Source organism: Oncorhynchus mykiss, chromosome 4, assembly GCF_057628025.1.
Source record: "Oncorhynchus mykiss isolate SJ-2025 chromosome 4, ASM5762802v1, whole genome shotgun sequence".
In the NCBI taxonomy this organism is placed as follows: Eukaryota; Metazoa; Chordata; class Actinopteri; order Salmoniformes; family Salmonidae; genus Oncorhynchus; species Oncorhynchus mykiss.
This window is the reverse complement of record NC_143025.1, coordinates 84,980,397-84,998,200: the sequence shown is the minus strand read 5'-3', so window position 1 is coordinate 84,998,200 and position 17,804 is coordinate 84,980,397. Positions and strand designations below refer to the sequence as shown.

The 17,804-nt window shown below is 46.2% G+C and overlaps 1 protein-coding gene across 5 annotated transcripts in view; it reads left to right on the top strand.

Annotated features, from left to right (window-relative positions):
* Nucleotides 1–17,804, top strand: part of LOC110522557 (RNA-binding protein 25) — a 28,070-nt gene that overhangs the window by 6,766 nt on the left and 3,500 nt on the right. Inside the window, exons 4-13 of one of the 5 annotated variants that reach the window (XM_036976184.2) lie at nt 1,138–1,195; nt 3,480–3,649; nt 4,530–4,718; nt 7,458–7,544; nt 12,700–12,977; nt 13,053–13,170; nt 14,691–14,780; nt 15,096–15,169; nt 15,410–15,560; nt 15,763–16,330. In XM_036976184.2, the coding sequence (XP_036832079.1) occupies nt 1,138–1,195; nt 3,480–3,649; nt 4,530–4,718; nt 7,458–7,544; nt 12,700–12,977; nt 13,053–13,170; nt 14,691–14,780; nt 15,096–15,169; nt 15,410–15,560; nt 15,763–16,330 (1,783 nt within the window). Of the gene's footprint in view, nt 1–1,137; nt 1,211–3,479; nt 3,650–4,529; nt 4,719–7,457; nt 7,545–8,050; nt 8,116–12,699; nt 12,978–13,052; nt 13,171–14,690; nt 14,781–15,095; nt 15,170–15,409; nt 15,561–15,762; nt 16,331–17,804 lie in introns of those variants that run through there. The other 4 variants (XM_036976182.2, XM_036976185.2, XM_036976183.2 and 1 more) reach the window with 4 other exon arrangements.

The following is a 17,804-nucleotide window of genomic DNA, read 5'->3' as shown; positions in this document are numbered from 1 at the left end:
ATCTTCAATTAGTTTATTTTTTAAATATTATATATATGTAGATATTTACTTTCAAATAAATATCAAATCTCAGCTGTCCTTTTATTCAGTTTGAATGCACTGTGAGTGAGAAATTCCCCAAAAGTTTAGTTCATTCATACTATATGAAAAGCCTGAAATTAGTATGACACCTGTGCATTTAAAGAATACTAAATTTTCAAAATGTCACATACTATAAAACGTTATTTAAAAAATACAGTTATACTCGACAGCCTATTATTTAGGACGCTGTTATGGGTATCCGGATCCGGGTAATGTCTTTAGTCACACATCATATTAGTACAATACAGCTCTCAAATCAGGACAGTTGTTTTGAGAGGGTTTCTTCTGTTTTCGGTATGTGTATGAAGGTTCAGTTAGCCTTTGGGGTTCAACTGATTTGTAAAAGATGTTTATCTTTTGGCCAAATATTTTATTTCAATTTTTTTTCTGGTTTTCACCTGATCAGTGGTGGAAAAAGTACTAAATTGTCAAACTTGAGTAAAAGTAAAGATCTCTTTAATAGAAAATGACTCAAGTAAAAGTCACCCAGTAAAATCCTACTTGTGTAAAAGTCTTAAGTATTTAGATATACTTAAGTATTGAAAGTAAATGGAATTTCTCAAATATACTTAAGTATCAAAAGTATTAATCAGTTTCTAATTTCTTATTTTAAGCAAACCAGATGGCACAATTGTCTTGTATTTTTTGTTGACAGATAGCCAGGGGTACACTCCAACACTCAGACATAATTTACAAAACCAAGCATTTGTGTTTTAATGAGTCAGCCAGATCAGAGGCAGTAGGGATGACCAGGGATGTTCTCCTGATAAGTGTGTGAATTGGACCATTTTCCTGTCAAAATGTAACGAGTACTTTCGGGTGTCATGGAAAATATATGAAGTAAAAAGTAAATTATTTTACTACATTCCTAAAGAAAACAAAAGTTGGGGAAAATATTCATAGTAAAGTACAGATACCCCCAAAAACTACTTAAGTAAAAATACTTTAAAGTACTACTTAAGTACTTTACACCACTGCACCTGATACTCTATGATTATAAATGTAAACCATCTTCTTTAGTGGGTCCATGTCATGAAGAAATGTTTCCCTTTTCAGAAATGTGGCCTGGTCCTAAGCTGGAAGAGAGTCCAAGGAGCCTCTGGAAAACTTCAAGGTAAAAACAGAACAGGTACAACATTTGTGAAATATTCTACCACCATGTAAGTCCAATGTCACCCCCCCCCCCCCCCTCCTCGGCATGCTTTCTCAATCTGAAGCAACAACTATTTAGCATGGTCCTGTTCATTAGGCACTACTAATTATAAGGAAACCGACTGAAACAGGGTGTGACAGTGGACTTGCCCGATAAAGACTCTTTTGAATTTTAATGAACACGACTCTGACAAAGCTATTCTTTAATTACCCCGGTCCTCATCTCTCACACACACACACACACACACACTCATCAAGCGTATTTTTGCTACGGTGTTTATCGGTACAAAGATAACCACCCAACAGCAGCAGGTAGGTGGCCAACCATTAGAAACATTCACAGGCCCTAATAGCTTGTGCCCCACGCAACTGGCTGCCCTGCACGAACAGGCAACTTTCAGAACCGCAGAGAGCGACCCAGCATGCCCAGTAGTCAGCACTACTGATCTGAGATGTGTACTAACACAACAGACATGTAATCATAGTAGATGGTGCTACTTAAATAAACACTTGTAAACAGCCCGTCCGTCCATCTCCTCGCTGTTGCCCGTCAGTTTTAACAGGAGATGATGGCAAGGGATGAGAGTCATCCTTGATCGGTCCGGGTTCGACTATGTCTTTACACGTTTCAGTGCAGAAAATGACCTCTGCTATTGTGGCTGATATAGTGAGGACCAGCTGCAGTAACTTTGTCGCCTCGGGGACCTTCTGTGTCAGGTCATGCTGGAACAAAAAGGAGCTGTCCAGTTGATTTGTCTCCTATCATTTGTGAACTGTACACTCTGACATGATCAGCCGCAAGTCTAACGAAGTCAAAGTACTTTCGGTATTTTGATGAGCATTTTATTTAGTGTAGTCCACTAAGCCAAGGAAATGAAGTTCACCAAAGTGGTCAAACCTGGCTCTCATCTGATCATTGATATTGTCCAGTATGATGAAGTAGATTCGCCCTCTACTCTGATCGGGTGCTTACTACGAGTTTCTGCCAGGCCCAGTTCATTGCATTTATGGTCAAATCGCTCATAGAAACTATCAACGTCTTGCCACTGCTGTTCGTTCTTTCTTTGTGTTTTTTATATGGGTATGGCAGACACACACACATCCATCACTTTGTTGTGCAGAACCCGGAACAGCGCGTCAGTTTTACTGAAAATACCATCATGGGTCATGAGCAAAAAGCAAACATGATGGCAGTCTTTAAATGGGTTGCTACCTGTTAAATGTTTTTCAGCAAAGGCCTGTAATAGTTCCACATAGTTGTCCCTGGGCCTGTTTGATGAGCTGGCACACTTGTCGTTGCCACGAAATGCCAACTCCTGTTTACCTAGGTAGCATGATGTAGCATTAATTAGCTAGGTCTTTCAAAACCTGGTTCTCTTTAACTTTGCATTGTGCATATTCATGTTCAATCAATGTCAGATCTATCCGTGAGCTGCCTAATGTCTTAAGAGCTATCTGGCTTTGGATGTGAGACGTAGATTTCCCATGCTTGTTGAGTGCTATATGCAAATCGCAGTAAGTGGCTCTGTTCTCCACCAGAAACAGGCTGTCGCTGGTGGAGAACAGCAGGCATTTGGAAGCAGTAGAGTCGTCTGCAGCCACAGCCACAGAGCCAGTCTTTCTGTTGATTCCACTCATGTTATTTTCTGTCCCTTTTGATGCAGTTCCCTCAGCTCAGGTGTTAGTCTTCCATCCCTTATCACCCCATTTCACTAGAAAATCCAACGTTGAACACTGTTTCAGATGCAATACGTTAGCTGTCCTGATCAGATTATTATAGCTGACAGTAAATTGAATGTCACTGCCTTTGGCAGTTGTCATGTGACGTCCGCAGGCAGGAGCGAGCCCCGACTATCCCATTACCTTTTTTTTTTTGCAATGAAAATGAATGGGACATACTGACACATGAAAAGCAGCAAAGCTCTCGGCCTGCCTTTCAGTATGTATGGTAGAAACATGCATGCACGAGTCCTGTCAATGCCTTGCATTGAGTTTGAAGGGCGGGGGAAATGTACACAGCAAGGCTGCCAATTTGGGAAGTAAGTACTAGTTCAGAAATCAATTTTATCTTGCAGAAAAGATGACCAAACGATTGACAATTTATTTTTGTTTTTCATTTGTTATTTTTTAATTTATACAGGGTAGGCCCTGCCAACTACACTGCCGTCACTGATCCCTGGTGGTGAATCCACGCTGTTGTGTGATAAACACTGTGCCACCCCTCCTGTCTCCTCTATTCTCTCCAGCTTTTGGATTCTGTGAGTACAAGGAACCAGAGTCGACGCTGCGGGCCCTGCGACTGCTCCACGAGCTGCAGATCGGGGAGAAGAAGCTGCTGGTGAAGGTGGATGCCAAGACCAAGGCCCAGCTGGACGAGTGGAAGGCCAAGAAGAAGAGTAGCACCAACGGCAACGGGGTGGGGAGTGGGACACGCTGGAATCAGAATCACCTTTATACACCAGTACATTTACATATACACTAGGGCAAAAAAGTATTTAGTCAGCCACCAATTGTGCAAGTTCTCCCACTTAAAAAGATGAGAGAGGCCTGTAATTTTCATCATAGGTACACTTCAACTATGACAGACAAAATGAGAAGAAAAAAAATACAGAAAATCACATTGTAGGATTTTTAATGAATTTATTTGCAGATTTTGGTGGAAAATAAGTATTTGGTCAATAACAAAAGTTTATCTCAATACTTTGTTATATACCCTTTGTTGGCAATGACAGAGGTCAAACGTTTTCTGTAAGTCAGATCTATCCGTGAGCTGCCTAATGTCTTAAGAGCTATCTGGCTTTGGATGTGAGACGTAGATTTCTCATGCTTGCTATATGCAAATCGCAGTAACTGGCTCTGTTCTCCACCAGAAACTCGCTGCACCTGGAAGTAGATTCAGTAGAATGGTGCTGCCGCAGTAAACAGAATCGACAGATCAAATATATCGACCATCAAAATAGAATGGATAGAACGGGCTTCCCCATTCATTCTATTTCTATGTTATCAACAACAAATTAACACATAGAGAGGGGAGAGGGGAACGCTTGCAATCTGAATGACAGTGTAATCTAGTGGAGGCTAAGATGGACCACGCACTAGGAAGCAGGGCTGCCTAAATGAATGGGCAACTCTGTGCCGAAAGGCCTGGAACACAACAGCCCCTTGTAATTCAATTTCAACTAGTTAGGCTGAGTTGACTTATCGCTTATTGCTTACTAAGCTGCCTCCCACCTCTCTCTCCCTCTTTGCCTTCTCTTTCTTTCTCCCTTCTCTCGCTCTCCCTGTGTTTATGATAGAAGGCGGAAGCAGAGGATGGAAAAGAGGAGGAAGAGGAGGAGGTGATCGACAAGGACACCCAGATGAGGGACCAGATCGTTAAGGGCACCATCGATGGTCTGATCCGAGAGTACGCCAGCGATCTCAAAGCTCCCTTGAATGATGATGAATCTCAGCAACGCAGGAAAAGGAAAGAGAAAAAAGAGGAGGTATGTGGATATCCTTTCTGTTATCACTCTGGGGGGGATCCTTTCTCTGTTATCACTCTGGGGGGGATCCTTTCTGTTATCACTCTGGGGGGGATCCTTTCTGTTATCACTCTGGGGGGGATCCTTTCTGTTATCACTCTGGGGGGATCCTTTCTCTGTTATCACTCTGGGGGGGATCCTTTCTGTTATCACTCTGGGGGGGATCCTTTCTGTTATCACTCTGGGGGGATCCTTTCTGTTATCACTCTGGGGGGATCCTTTCTGTTATCACTCTGGGGGGATCCTTTCTGTTATCACTCTGGGGGGGATCCTTTCTGTTATCACTCTGGGGGGGATCCTTTCTCTGTTATCACTCTGGGGGGATCCTTTCTGTTATCACTCTGGGGGGGATCCTTTCTGTTATCACTCTGGGGGGATCCTTTCTCTGTTATCACTCTGGGGGGATCCTTTCTCTGTTATCACTCTGGGGGGATCCTTTCTGTTATCACTCTGGGGGGGATCCTTTCTGTTATCACTCTGGGGGGGATCCTTTCTGTTATCACTCTGGGGGGATCCTTTCTCTGTTATCACTCTGGGGGGATCCTTTCTCTGTTATCACTCTGGGGGGGATCCTTTCTCTGTTATCACTCTGGGGGGGATCCTTTCTCTGTTATCACTCTGGGGGGATCCTTTCTCTGTTATCACTCTGGGGGGATCCTTTCTCTGTTATCACTCTGGGGGGATCCTTTCTCTGTTATCACTCTGGGGGGGATCCTTTCTCTGTTATCACTCTGGGGGGGGGGGGATCCTTTCTGTTATCACTCTGGGGGGATCCTTTCTCTGTTATCACTCTGGGGGGATCCTTTCTCTGTTATCACTCTGGGGGGATCCTTTCTCTGTTATCACTCTGGGGGGGATCCTTTCTCTGTTATCACTCTGGGGGGGATCCTTTCTCTGTTATCACTCTGGGGGGAATCCTTTCTCTGTTATCACTCTGGGGGGAATCCTTTCTCTGTTATCACTCTGGGGGGAATCCTTTCTCTGTTATCACTCTGGGGGGAATCCTTTCTCTGTTATCACTCTGGGGGGAATCCTTTCTCTGTTATCACTCTGGGGGGGATCCTTTCTCTGTTATCACTCTGGGGGGGATCCTTTCTCTGTTATCACTCTGGGGGGGATCCTTTCTCTGTTATCACTCTGGGGGGGATCTTTTCTCTGTTATCACTCTGGGGGGGATCTTTTCTCTGTTATCACTCTGGGGGGGGGGGATCTTTTCTCTGTTATCACTCTGGGGGGGGGGATCCTTTCTCTGTTATCACTCTGGGGGGGATCTTTTCTCTGTTATCACTCTGGGGGGGATCTTTTCTCTGTTATCACTCTGGGGGGGGGGGGGGATCCTTTCTCTGTTATCACTCTGGGGGGGAATCCTTTCTCTGTTATCACTCTGGGGGGGATCTTTTCTCTGTTATCACTCTGGGGGGGATCCTTTCTCTGTTATCACTCTGGGGGGGGGGGATCCTTTCTCTGTTATCACTCTGGGGGGGGGGGATCCTTTCTCTGTTATCACTCTGGGGGGGATCTTTTCTCTGTTATCACTCTGGGGGGGATCTTTTCTCTGTTATCACTCTGGGGGGGAATCCTTTCTCTGTTATCACTCTGGGAGGGAATCCTTTCTCTGTTATCACTCTGGGGGGGATCCTTTCTCTGTTATCACTCTGGGGGGGAATCCTTTCTCTGTTATCACTCTGGGAGGGAATCCTTTCTCTGTTATCACTCTGGGGGGATCCTTTCTCTGTTATCACTCTGGGGGGGAATCCTTTCTCTGTTATCACTCTGGGGGGGGGGGGGGGTCCGTTCTCTGTAACCTGATAGGCATTGGTTGAGGTTGTGATATTGTATTTGGACACATTATACATTTACTGATACACAAAGCTCTGGATGGGGTTTAAGTCTAGTCCTGGATTTAAAAGCTATTTCAATGTAGATTCTCCCTGGAGCATGCTTTTTAGACCAAGAATAAGCTTAATCTGTGTCTGGGAAACTGGCCCACGGCTCTAGGTGTTTCTTCAGGTTGTGTGATCTGTGTAAATGGCTACACTACGCTAACAGGCTGACTACACTACGCTAACAGGCTGACTACACTACGCTAACAGGCTGACTACACTACGCTAACAGGCTAACTACACTACGCTAACAGGCTGGCTACACTACGCTAACAGGCTGGCTACACTACGCTAACAGGCTGACTACACTACTCTAACAGGCTGGCTACACTACGCTAACAGGCTGGCTACACTACGCTAACAGGCTGACTACACCGCTCGCGTCGCATGTGCAAAATACATTTAGAAATGTACATTATTAAATTATTGCACCCACACTGCTCGCACTCGCCAACAAGCGTCTGCGTTGCCAGGCGCTAAAATAGAAGTCAACTCAATGTTTATATCCCAGGAAAAATTAGCTAGCAACAGCAAAGCAAGCTAGCTAAATAGGAAAAATTAGCTAGCAAGCTAATTAAGCTAACTAAATTGCCATAAATGTTTAATGCTTTTCGACCCGTCTCCAATTGAATGTAATTGGTTCAGTTTGTTGTGATATTTGAACCTGCGTGTCGCGTTTGGTGTAGGGGTGACAAAATACATGTATGCACGATGGCGCATGCATGCAGCCGGTTTGGGTTCTGTGTAAGAAATGGTCCCCAGTTGACAGCATGACCCTGAACAATGTCCCATCTGCCTGCATCCCATTGTCCCTTAGGAGGATATCAACGCAATTGACGGGTTGGAGGATGACAAGAGAGACCTGATTTCCAGAGAGATCAGTAAATTCCGTGACACCCACAAGGTACAGTACCGTATTCATCTCTCTCACTCACATTGCAGGTTTGGGAAAAGAAGCTGCACATGCTAGTAGTACACTCCTTTTTAGTTTCCACACTTACCGCTAGTGGACACTTGCACAAAGACCTTTTCATGATTGTACTCTAAATATAGGATGGGAGAATTAGTAAACATTTTCTACCAAAATATTGCATACATTGCTCTAAAATCTGATTTAATTGGCAATGTCAGAAATGTAGAAATATCTGGATTTTTACCATGTCATTTCAATGTTATCTACAGTCTGTTCCAACACGAATAGTTGTCCGATTTCTAGCATTGTCACCGTTTTCAAACCTAATTTGACTCGTGTGATGGCGGGACACTTATTTGTGTATATTAGGGTATTTAGGTGTGACAGTATAGATGGTTAGATCCATAAGTCATTCATCACACACAAACAAAATGCATGGCGACAATGTAAAGTTACCGTAAAGCTAATCTATTCATTAAACCCAACCATTATGATAGACATCATATGGTGACTAAAGCAAGATGAATCTCAGAGCTTTGGAAAAAGTTGTCGAGGATAGGATGTAAGTATGAGCTTTCCTTTATTTTGTACATATACTGGACGCCCCCCCCTCGAAGACTCGCATAGGGGCAACTGCACAGGCACTCTGGCATACGTTGGTGACTGGAACCTTAGGAGAACCTTAGGAGAACTTCTAAACAATACACAGCCAACCATTTCCATTAGATGCATGTCAACATGACATTGGTCTTGCTCCTATTTACCACATGGGGACAGAGAACCATGCTGATTCGATTTCCAACATTTTATCACGTTATCCCCAAGCCGTAGAGGCCAGTGAACCTGTGTGAGTCCTCTGTAAATGGTGTATTCTAAATAATGTGTGTGAAAGTCACTGAGACTCAATAACCACTGTTATAGCAGGGAGGGGGGGCGCCCCTCCACAGCACCCTGTGTTCTGAAGACTAGTCGGGTAAGTCCCAACCCACCCTGTCGATGAGTGTGTGTGTGTGTGTTAGGGCTTCTCTCTCTCTCGTTGTTTTTTTCTCTCTGTTATTTTAGCTCTTTCTTTCTCCCTTGTTTAACTTGTCTGTCTCCTTTTCCACCTGATTCCAATTGCCATTCACCCTCTTCATTTTCATGTGCCCATTATTTGAGTTGTCTTCAAAGTTCATTATATACAACAGTAGACTAGCAATAAAGGTGCTCCTACTACACAATGAGATGTTGTCTGAAGTGTGAATGGTAAGGCCTATGGTTAATATACGAGGGGAGAGTAATGTACCTATGGCCTACATGCAGTTAATTAGTGACTCTATGCCCAAGCTACCACCAGTAGAACACAGAGCAAGGTAAGTTGAAGTAGGAAGACAGACTAACCAATTAGATCCAGGAACAAGATTGATTACGACTCATTTCCTTCCAGCCATGCCCATAGTACCTTTGCTCTCTCTTCTCCCCCCACCTCTCTTCTCCATCTCCCCCCCACACCTCTCTCTCTTCTCCATCTCCCCCCCACACCTCTCTCTCTTCTCCATCTCCCCCCCACACCTCTCTCTCTCTTCTCCATCTTCCCTCCACACCTCTCTCTCTACTCCATCTTCCCTCCACCTCTCTTCTCCATCTCCCCCCCACACCTCTCTCTCTTCTCCATCTCCCCCCCACACCTCTCTCTCTTCTCCATCTCCCCCCACACCTCTCTCTCTTCTCCATCTCCCCCCCACACCTCTCTCTCCATCTCCCCCCACGCCTCTCTCTTCTCCATCTCCCCCCCACACCTCTCTCTCTTCTCCATCTTCCCCCCCACACCTCTCTCTCTTCTCCATCTTCCCCCCCACACCTCTCTCTCTTCTCCATCTTCCCCCCCACACCTCTCTCTCTTCTCCATCTTCCCCCCCACACCTCTCTCTCTTCTCCATCTTCCCCCCCACACCTCTCTCTCTTCTCCATCTTCCCCCCCACACCTCTCTCTCTTCTCCATCTTCCCCCCCACACCTCTCTCTCTTCTCCATCTTCCCCCCCACACCTCTCTCTCTTCTCCATCTTCCCCCCACACCTCTCTCTTCTCCATCTTCCCCCCCACACCTCTCTCTCTTCTCCATCTTCCCCCCCACACCTCTCTCTCTTCTCCATCTTCCCCCCACACCTCTCTCTCTTCTCCATCTTCCCCCCCACACCTCTCTCTCTTCTCCATCTTCCCCCCCACACCTCTCTCTCTTCTCCATCTTCCCCCCCACACCTCTCTCTCTTCTCCATCTTCCCCCCCACACCTCTCTCTCTTCTCCATCTTCCCCCCCACACCTCTCTCTCTTCTCCATCTTCCCCCCACACCTCTCTCTCTTCTCCATCTTCCCCCCCACACCTCTCTCTCTTCTCCATCTTCCCCCCCACACCTCTCTCTCTTCTCCATCTTCCCCCCCACACCTCTCTCTCTTCTCCATCTTCCCCCCCACACCTCTCTCTCTTCTCCATCTTCCCCCCCACACCTCTCTCTCTTCTCCATCTTCCCCCCCACACCTCTCTCTCTTCTCCATCTTCCCCCCCACACCTCTCTCTCTTCTCCATCTTCCCCCCCACACCTCTCTCTCTTCTCCATCTTCCCCCCACACCTCTCTCTCTTCTCCATCTTCCCCCCCACACCTCTCTCTCTTCTCCATCTTCCCCCCCCACACCTCTCTCTCTTCTCCATCTTCCCCCCCCACACCTCTCTCTCTTCTCCATCTTCCCCCCCACACCTCTCTCTCTTCTCCATCTTCCCCCCCACACCTCTCTCTCTTCTCCATCTTCCCCCCCACACCTCTCTCTCTTCTCCATCTTCCCCCCCACACCTCTCTCTCTTCTCCATCTTCCCCCCCACACCTCTCTCTCCTTCTTCCTATTGTTTTGGTCTTAAGCTGCGCTAGATCCATGGCTCTGCAGTTCTGATCAGGACAACCTTCTGTTGTTCATTATGGACCAATGGATTGCTTTTATGTCTTTCCAACAAGAGCAGATAGCTATCGGAATCCTGTGGTCTCAACCTGACATATACATGAGAAACACAATGCATTCAGAATGTGTGGCTTATAATTGTAGCTGTAGATCAGTTCAGAGTTCATGGGGAGCCATGGGTGTAGCTACTAGGAGGGAAGAATGTCAGTGTGTCTGGGAAAGTGAGTCATGGGAGGACTACCGAAGACTGAAGCAGGGGTAAGAGTCTCTACAACTTAATTTACCTGTACAAAAAATGTGATATAACTACAGTATGTAAAAAGATGTACCAGGATTTTTCACAGCTTTGTTTTCAGCAATGTGACCCCATCTGAAGTTTAATGGTTGTTTTTTGATGATTTGCTTGAGAAAGACGTGAGAGAATCTCATGATGTTTCGTTTGTGGACCGTTTGACCTGCGTTTCCTCCCAGGCCTAACTGGTATAGGCTTGTAGGGGCAGCGAAGAGCTGAACTCCGTAGTTCCACACCTGTAAGTCACCAACAACTAGTTTAACAAAAGGATTGACGCTTTTTCTTTCTGTTTCTCCTGTAATAAGGACACTTGACTTTGCGGAGAAAAAGCATCGTCTCTCAAGCAGGGGCTTTTTCTAGTTGTGAATGCCTGTGATGTTTGACATGGCCAACAAGATGTCTTCTTTGACCTCAGTGGTTTCCAGTGTCTCTAGTTAGCTCGTAAGACACCCTGCTTAACAATCATAGTACAATCAGAGGTCTGCATCTGGCCCCAAGACAGATTTTTGATTTGTCCCACAAGGTAGTCTGGGGAAAGAAATACAATAATTAGACAAGGACACATAAGTACTGGGTCTTGTGACAAGGGACAGCTTGCTGTTTCCCCATAAACTCTTAGCCCTGCCATTCAGCACCTGTTTTCCCATAAACTCTTAGCCCTGCCATTCAGCACCTGTTTTCCTATAAACTCTAAGCCCTGCCATTCAGCACCTGTTTTCCTATAAACTCTTAGCCCTGCCATTCAGCACCTGTTTTCCTATAAACTCTTAGCCCTGCCATTCAGCACCTGTTTCACCATAAACTCTAAGCCCTGCCATTCAGCACCTGTTTTCCTATAAACTCTAAGCCCTGCCATTCAGCACCTGTTTTCCTATAAACTCTAAGCCCTGCCATTCAGCACCTGTTTCCCCATAAACTCTTAGCCCTGCCATTCAGCACCTGTTTTCCCATAAACTCTAAGCCCTGCCATTCAGCACCTGTTTTCCCATAAACTCTTAGCCCTGCCATTCAGCACCTGTTTTCCTATAAACTCTTAGCCCTGCCATTCAGCATCTGTTTTCCTATAAACTCTTAGCCCTGCCATTCAGCACCTGTTTTCCTATAAACTCTAAGCCCTGCCATTCAGCACCTGTTTTCCCATAAACTCTTAGCCCTGCCATTCAGCACCTGTTTTCCTATAAACTCTTAGCCCTGCCATTCAGCACCTGTTTTCCTATAAACTCTTAGCCCTGCCATTCAGCACCTGTTTTCCTATAAACTCTAAGCCCTGCCATTCAGCACCTGTTTTCCTATAAACTCTAAGCCCTGCCATTCAGCACCTGTTTTCCCATAAACTCTAAGCCCTGCCATTCAGCACCTGTTTTCCTATAAACTCTAAGCCCTGCCATTCAGCACCTGTTTTCCTATAAACTCTTAGCCCTGCCATTCAGCACCTGTTTTCCTATAAACTCTTAGCCCTGCCATTCAGCACCTGTTTTCCTATAAACTCTTAGCCCTGCCATTCAGCACCTGTTTTCCTATGAACTCTTAGCCCTGCCATTCAGCACCTGTTTTCCTATAAACTCTAAGCCCTGCCATTCAGCACCTGTTTTCCCATAAACTCTTAGCCCTGCCATTCAGCACCTGTTTTCCTATAAACTCTTAGCCCTGCCATTCAGCACCTGTTTTCCCATAAACTCTTAGCCCTGCCATACAGCGCCTGTTGTGCCAAAACGTCACACTATCAACTACTTCATCCTTAGATAATAGGAATCCACATTGTTACAGTAGTCCCCTCTGCCCCCAGAGCCTGGAAACCACTTCTAGATCCACTTATGTGCATTTATAGATACGTGTGAGCCAGCCTCACTGTGCTCCTGTTCTGTTGGCATGGCTGTACTCCCGGAGCCTCCAACTTATCAACCTCCTCTGTTCTTTTTGCAGAAACTGGAGGAGGAGAAGGACAAGAAGGAGAAGGAGCGTGCAGAGTTTGAGCGCGAGCGAAGGGAGAGGGACAAGGAGAGGGAGCGTGAGAGGGAGCGACGGGACCGCGAGCGGGAGAAGGAGAGGGAGAAGGAGAGGGAGAGGGAGCGCGAGAGAGAGCGCGAGAGAGAACGGGAAAGAAGTGACAGAGACCGAGATCGTGACCGCAACCGGACGAAAGAGCGAGAACGGGAGAGGGAGAGGAGCCGCGACAGGAGCAAAGACCGCAGCCACTCAAGGTGTGTGTTTTAATAAAGTCGGAAATCACTTTGTAAAGGAATGATTGGTATTTAACTAGGTTGGTGATGTTGCAGAGACAGAGAGGTGAGTCGCGACAAGGACAAGAAGCGTGACCAGGAGGATGAGGAGGAGGTCTACGAGAGGAGAAGGCTGGAGAGGAAGCTCAGAGACAAGGAGGCAGCCTACCAAGAAGTAGGTACTCACATACCTAGTAGTGCTTCAGGGATGTAAAGTAATGACCTACGTGATTTGGCTAGATCCGATGAGAAGTTGGGGGGGGGGGGGGGGGCTTTGGACAACGGGAGAGTGGAAAGGCAGTTTGAACGTCCCCTGAACGATAACGAAGAGGTAGGTGAGAGGCCTGACCACGGAGACAGGGGTGAGAAGGTGATGATGAGCTGTAACCGAAAAACAACTGGCATTTGGAAAGTTAAGAGGTGAGGGAGGAAGTATCTTGCTACATGGATCGAATTCTCCGTTAGCTAGCCAGGTAAATGTTGAGCAACATTAGCCAACTTAACTGATCAAATAATTGAGTTTATGGTGTGAAAATTACAGTAGCTTGCTAATAAAGTTAGACAGCTAACGTTACAACATGAGATGAGAACATTAGTAACCGAACCAATTTGCTATTGTATAGACTGGTATACAACTCATTGCCGTTATAACATGTTAGTTGCTTACTGGATCCTGGCAGTCTGGGTGTTAACTAGCTAACGATCTAACTAGCTAACGATCTAACTAGCTAACGATCAAACTGCTAACGATCAAACTGCTAACGATCTAACTGCTATCTGGGAACAAATGTTTTCCCTCTACAGTATGTGGTTCATTTTCAGAATGAGAGAATTAGGTGAAAATGAAGCGTTGCTTGTTAAACAAGTGGATTCAGGGATGAAGTGTAGCTGGGCCTGGCTTAAGCTGGATGCCACTATAGAGGTGAAAGGAAAACCACACACTTTCCCTTTTTCTCACGTCTTCAATACAGTGGATAAAAGGGGTATGCCGGGTGTACTCTGCCTGAAAGAGATCCATTATGCCAACAAAGGGTTTCATACTCTGCTGGCACATTGTAGAACAGATGTCCACAGGCAGAAAGTGTACAATGTAATAATGTGTAGCCCAAAGATATTGCTTTAGTTGTGTTGAATTTGAGAGTGACACGTGGGAGTTATTTCATTTTTTACTCGGTCAACGTTATTTTTGCTCCAATGTAGCCTTGTGCACTTGATCGATGTCTACTATAGTTGCCACTATAATAGAGTTTTTTTTTTCCCCCCAAAGTGCAATATTTGTGTGTGTGGTCACAGGCGTTCTGTTATAAAGGCTGTCATGGTAACTGCAATATTCGTGTAATGTTTTTTTCACAAGACTTGAGTATCATTTGCAGTAAAGTCTAGGCAACAAATAACATTAGATTGCTTTCTTTACATTTTTTTTAGCTGTGAGTTAGGTTTACCTTAACCACTTTTTATTTTACACACCAAGACTGATCATTAAGATTAAGATTATGTTGTTTAATTAGATAAAACCTGCATTTCCACCCAGCAGAGATTTATTGCATGTTTCAGTGCAACTAAAAAAAAAGGATACCTGTTTGGGCCCTCAGTAGTTTGCATCCATGGTGCTTACAGTTGAGTGTGATCATGATAGTGTGTGTGTGTGTGTGTTGGCTGTGAAATGTTGCTAAATGTCTCGTGTCTGTCTTGAAGCGCTTGAAGAACTGGGAGATCCGCGAGAGGAAGAAGGCTCGAGACTACTCCAAGGAGTCTGAACGGGAGGAGGAGCGTAGGAGAGAGATGGTAGGAACCCTGTTCTCACACAGCTCGCCTGGGTCGTGTTCTGTTGGGAGAAAACGTTTTTGAAACGGGGGGAGGGTACAACCTGAACTTGTCTAATAGGAACGCCAGTGTTCATTGTCCGTAGCAAAACGTTTTGTTACGCTGCGCCCTACTGAATAGGACCCAGGTTTACCACTGAGCCTGACCTGATGGGTCCTACCATTGACATATTCATATGCATGTGTGAGTTTGAAAATTGAAGCCTTTAATGTGTGAGACGTTAATCAAATAGACCAAAGTGTATCGGCTAATCGGGTGTCTTGTCTTCTTCTACAGGCTAAAGAAGGCAAACGTCTGAAGGAGTTCCTGGAGGACTATGATGATGACAGGGATGACCCTAAGTTCTACAGGTGACCATAATGAAGTTGAACGCGACACAGTCGTCTAGGTTTACATACTATAGAAAACAAATCTGAAAAGGAGATATAATGGAGTTGAAAGTGGATAAAGGTCTGAAATGTTGACATTATTACACTTTTTTTCTATAGGACATTTAGGAAGAGAAAGTAACAGCTCTACTTCCAACATTTTGAAGACATGCGTGCCATGGCCACTGTTATATAAGGTGTTGTTCCTTGTGCCGCCCTTAGGGGCAGCGCGCTGCAGAAGCGTCTGCGAGACAGGGAGAAGGAGACTGAGATGGACGAGCGCGACAGGAAGAGAGAGAAGGAGGAGCTGGAGGAGATCAGACAGAGGCTTTTGGCCGAGGGACACCCCGACCCCGAGGCCGAGATACGCAGGGTGAGGGAGAGAGAGAGAGAGAGTGTGTGTGACTGTGTGTATGCCTCAAGGTCATTTACTCCTCATTGTCTATATTGTCTGTATTGTAAACAGGTCTCTATTCATCTGGCGGTCATAAACATTATGTGTGTGTCTGTGTGTATCCACATTCCTGACTGTGTTTTCCCCTTGTCTCACTGCTTCTCTTCTCGGATTGGTCCAGATGGAGGAGGAGGCAGAGCGTCTGCGCCAGCCCCCGGTGAAGCTGGAGCCAGATCCCGAGGAGGAGCGGGTACACAAGGCGCCACGGGAGGACCGTGACCGCCGAGGAGACCGGGAGAGAGAGCGAGGAGACCGGGACAGAGAAAGGGAGAGAGAGCGAGGAGACCGGGACAGAGAAAGGGAGAGAGAGCGAGGAGACCGGGACAGAGAAAGGGAGAGAGAGCGAGGAGACCGGGACAGAGAAAGGGAGAGAGAGCGAGGGGAGAGAGACCGAGGGGACCACCATCCCCACCGCCACTCAGATGATGACGTGGAAGAGGGGGAGGAGTTTGACGACGATGACCAATCGGGGTTCAAGCCCTGCCTGAAGCCCACACTGCGGCCAATCACGGCGGCCCCCTCTGTGTCGTCGGCCAGCGGGGGTGCCACTCCCAACACGCCCGGGGACGAGTCACCATGCGGTATCATCATCCCTCACGAGAACTCTCCCCCTCACGAGGCCCCGCTCCCCCACGAGGCCCTGCCCCAGGACGAATTCCGCCCCAAGATTGGCCTCAGTCTCAAACTGGGTGAGTTTTGTCTGTGAGACTGGCGGTAGAAGATATATCTTCAGATGATTCTGGACCTAACTATACACCTACTATATTGCTGACTAACTACCAGGATATGTATGATATCTGTTGTGTAGATCCAGTGAAGTGTCTCAATCCCTAGTGAATAGGAAAGATGGGAACAAATCAAGAATAAGACTCTATACCATTCATTTTAGATTGAGCCATATAGCTAGTTTGCCTGACAAACTTTTCTCATTCAGAGAATCTCCCGATGCATTAGCTTAATTTAACTAATCTACCAACCAATCATCTCCCACAACACCTTCTCCCTAACCCTCCCTCGAATGCTAGCACGTCACAAGCACAGACCACGCCTCGTTGTCGTTAAATGATGACAGATACACGACATGGCCAAACGTACGTGGGCATCTGCTCCTTGAACATCTCATTCCAAAATCATGTGCATTAATATGGAGTTGGTCCCCCTGTTGCACCTGTTACAGCCTCCACTCTTCTGGGATGGCTTTCCACTAGATGTTGGAACATTACTGCTATAACAGCCTCTTCTCTTCTGGGAAGGCTTTCCACTAGATGTTGGTACATTACTGCTATAACAGCCTCTTATCTTCTGGGAAGGCTTTCCACTAGATGTTGGAACATTGCTGCTATAACAGCCTCCACTCTTCTGGGAAGGCTTTCCACTAGATGTAGGAACATTACTGCTATAACAGCCTCTTCTCTTCTGGGAAGGCTTTCCACTAGATGTTGGAACATTACTGCTATAACAGCCTCCACTCTTCTGGGAAGGCTTTCCACTAGATGTTGGAACATTACTGCTATAACAGCCTCCACTCTTCTGGGAAGGCTTTCCCCTAGATGTTGGAACATTGCTGCTATAACAGCCTCCACTCTTCTGGGAAGGCTTTCCACTAGATGTTGGAACATTGCTGCTATAACAGCCTCCACTCTTCTGGGAAGGCTTTCCACTAGATGTTGGAACATTGTTGCTATAACAGCCTCCACTCTTCTGGGAAGGCTTTCCCCTAGATGTTGGAACATTGCTGCAGGGACTTGTTCCAGTCAGCCACGAAGGCATTAGTGAGGTTGGGAACTGATGTTGGGTGATTAGGCCTGGCTCGCAGTCAAGAGTTCCAATTCATCCCAAAGGTGTTTGATGGGGTTGAGGTCAGGGCTCTGTGCAGGCCAGTCAAGTTCACCCACAACAATCATCTCCACAAACCATTTCACTTTGTGAAACGGGGGCGTCGGCATGCTGAAACAGGGAAGGGCCGTCCGTAAACTGTTACCACTAAGTTTGAAGCACAGAATTGTCTAGAACCCTCAATCTTAACTCTGGACCTTGAAGTCAGTTCCACTGCATGTTTTTTCATTGTTCCCATCTAATCAGGGACACAATTATCAGGTAGAACAGAAAAGCAGCAGGCTCTGGACCTCGTAGGGTAAGAGTTGAGTTCCCCTGGTGTAGAAT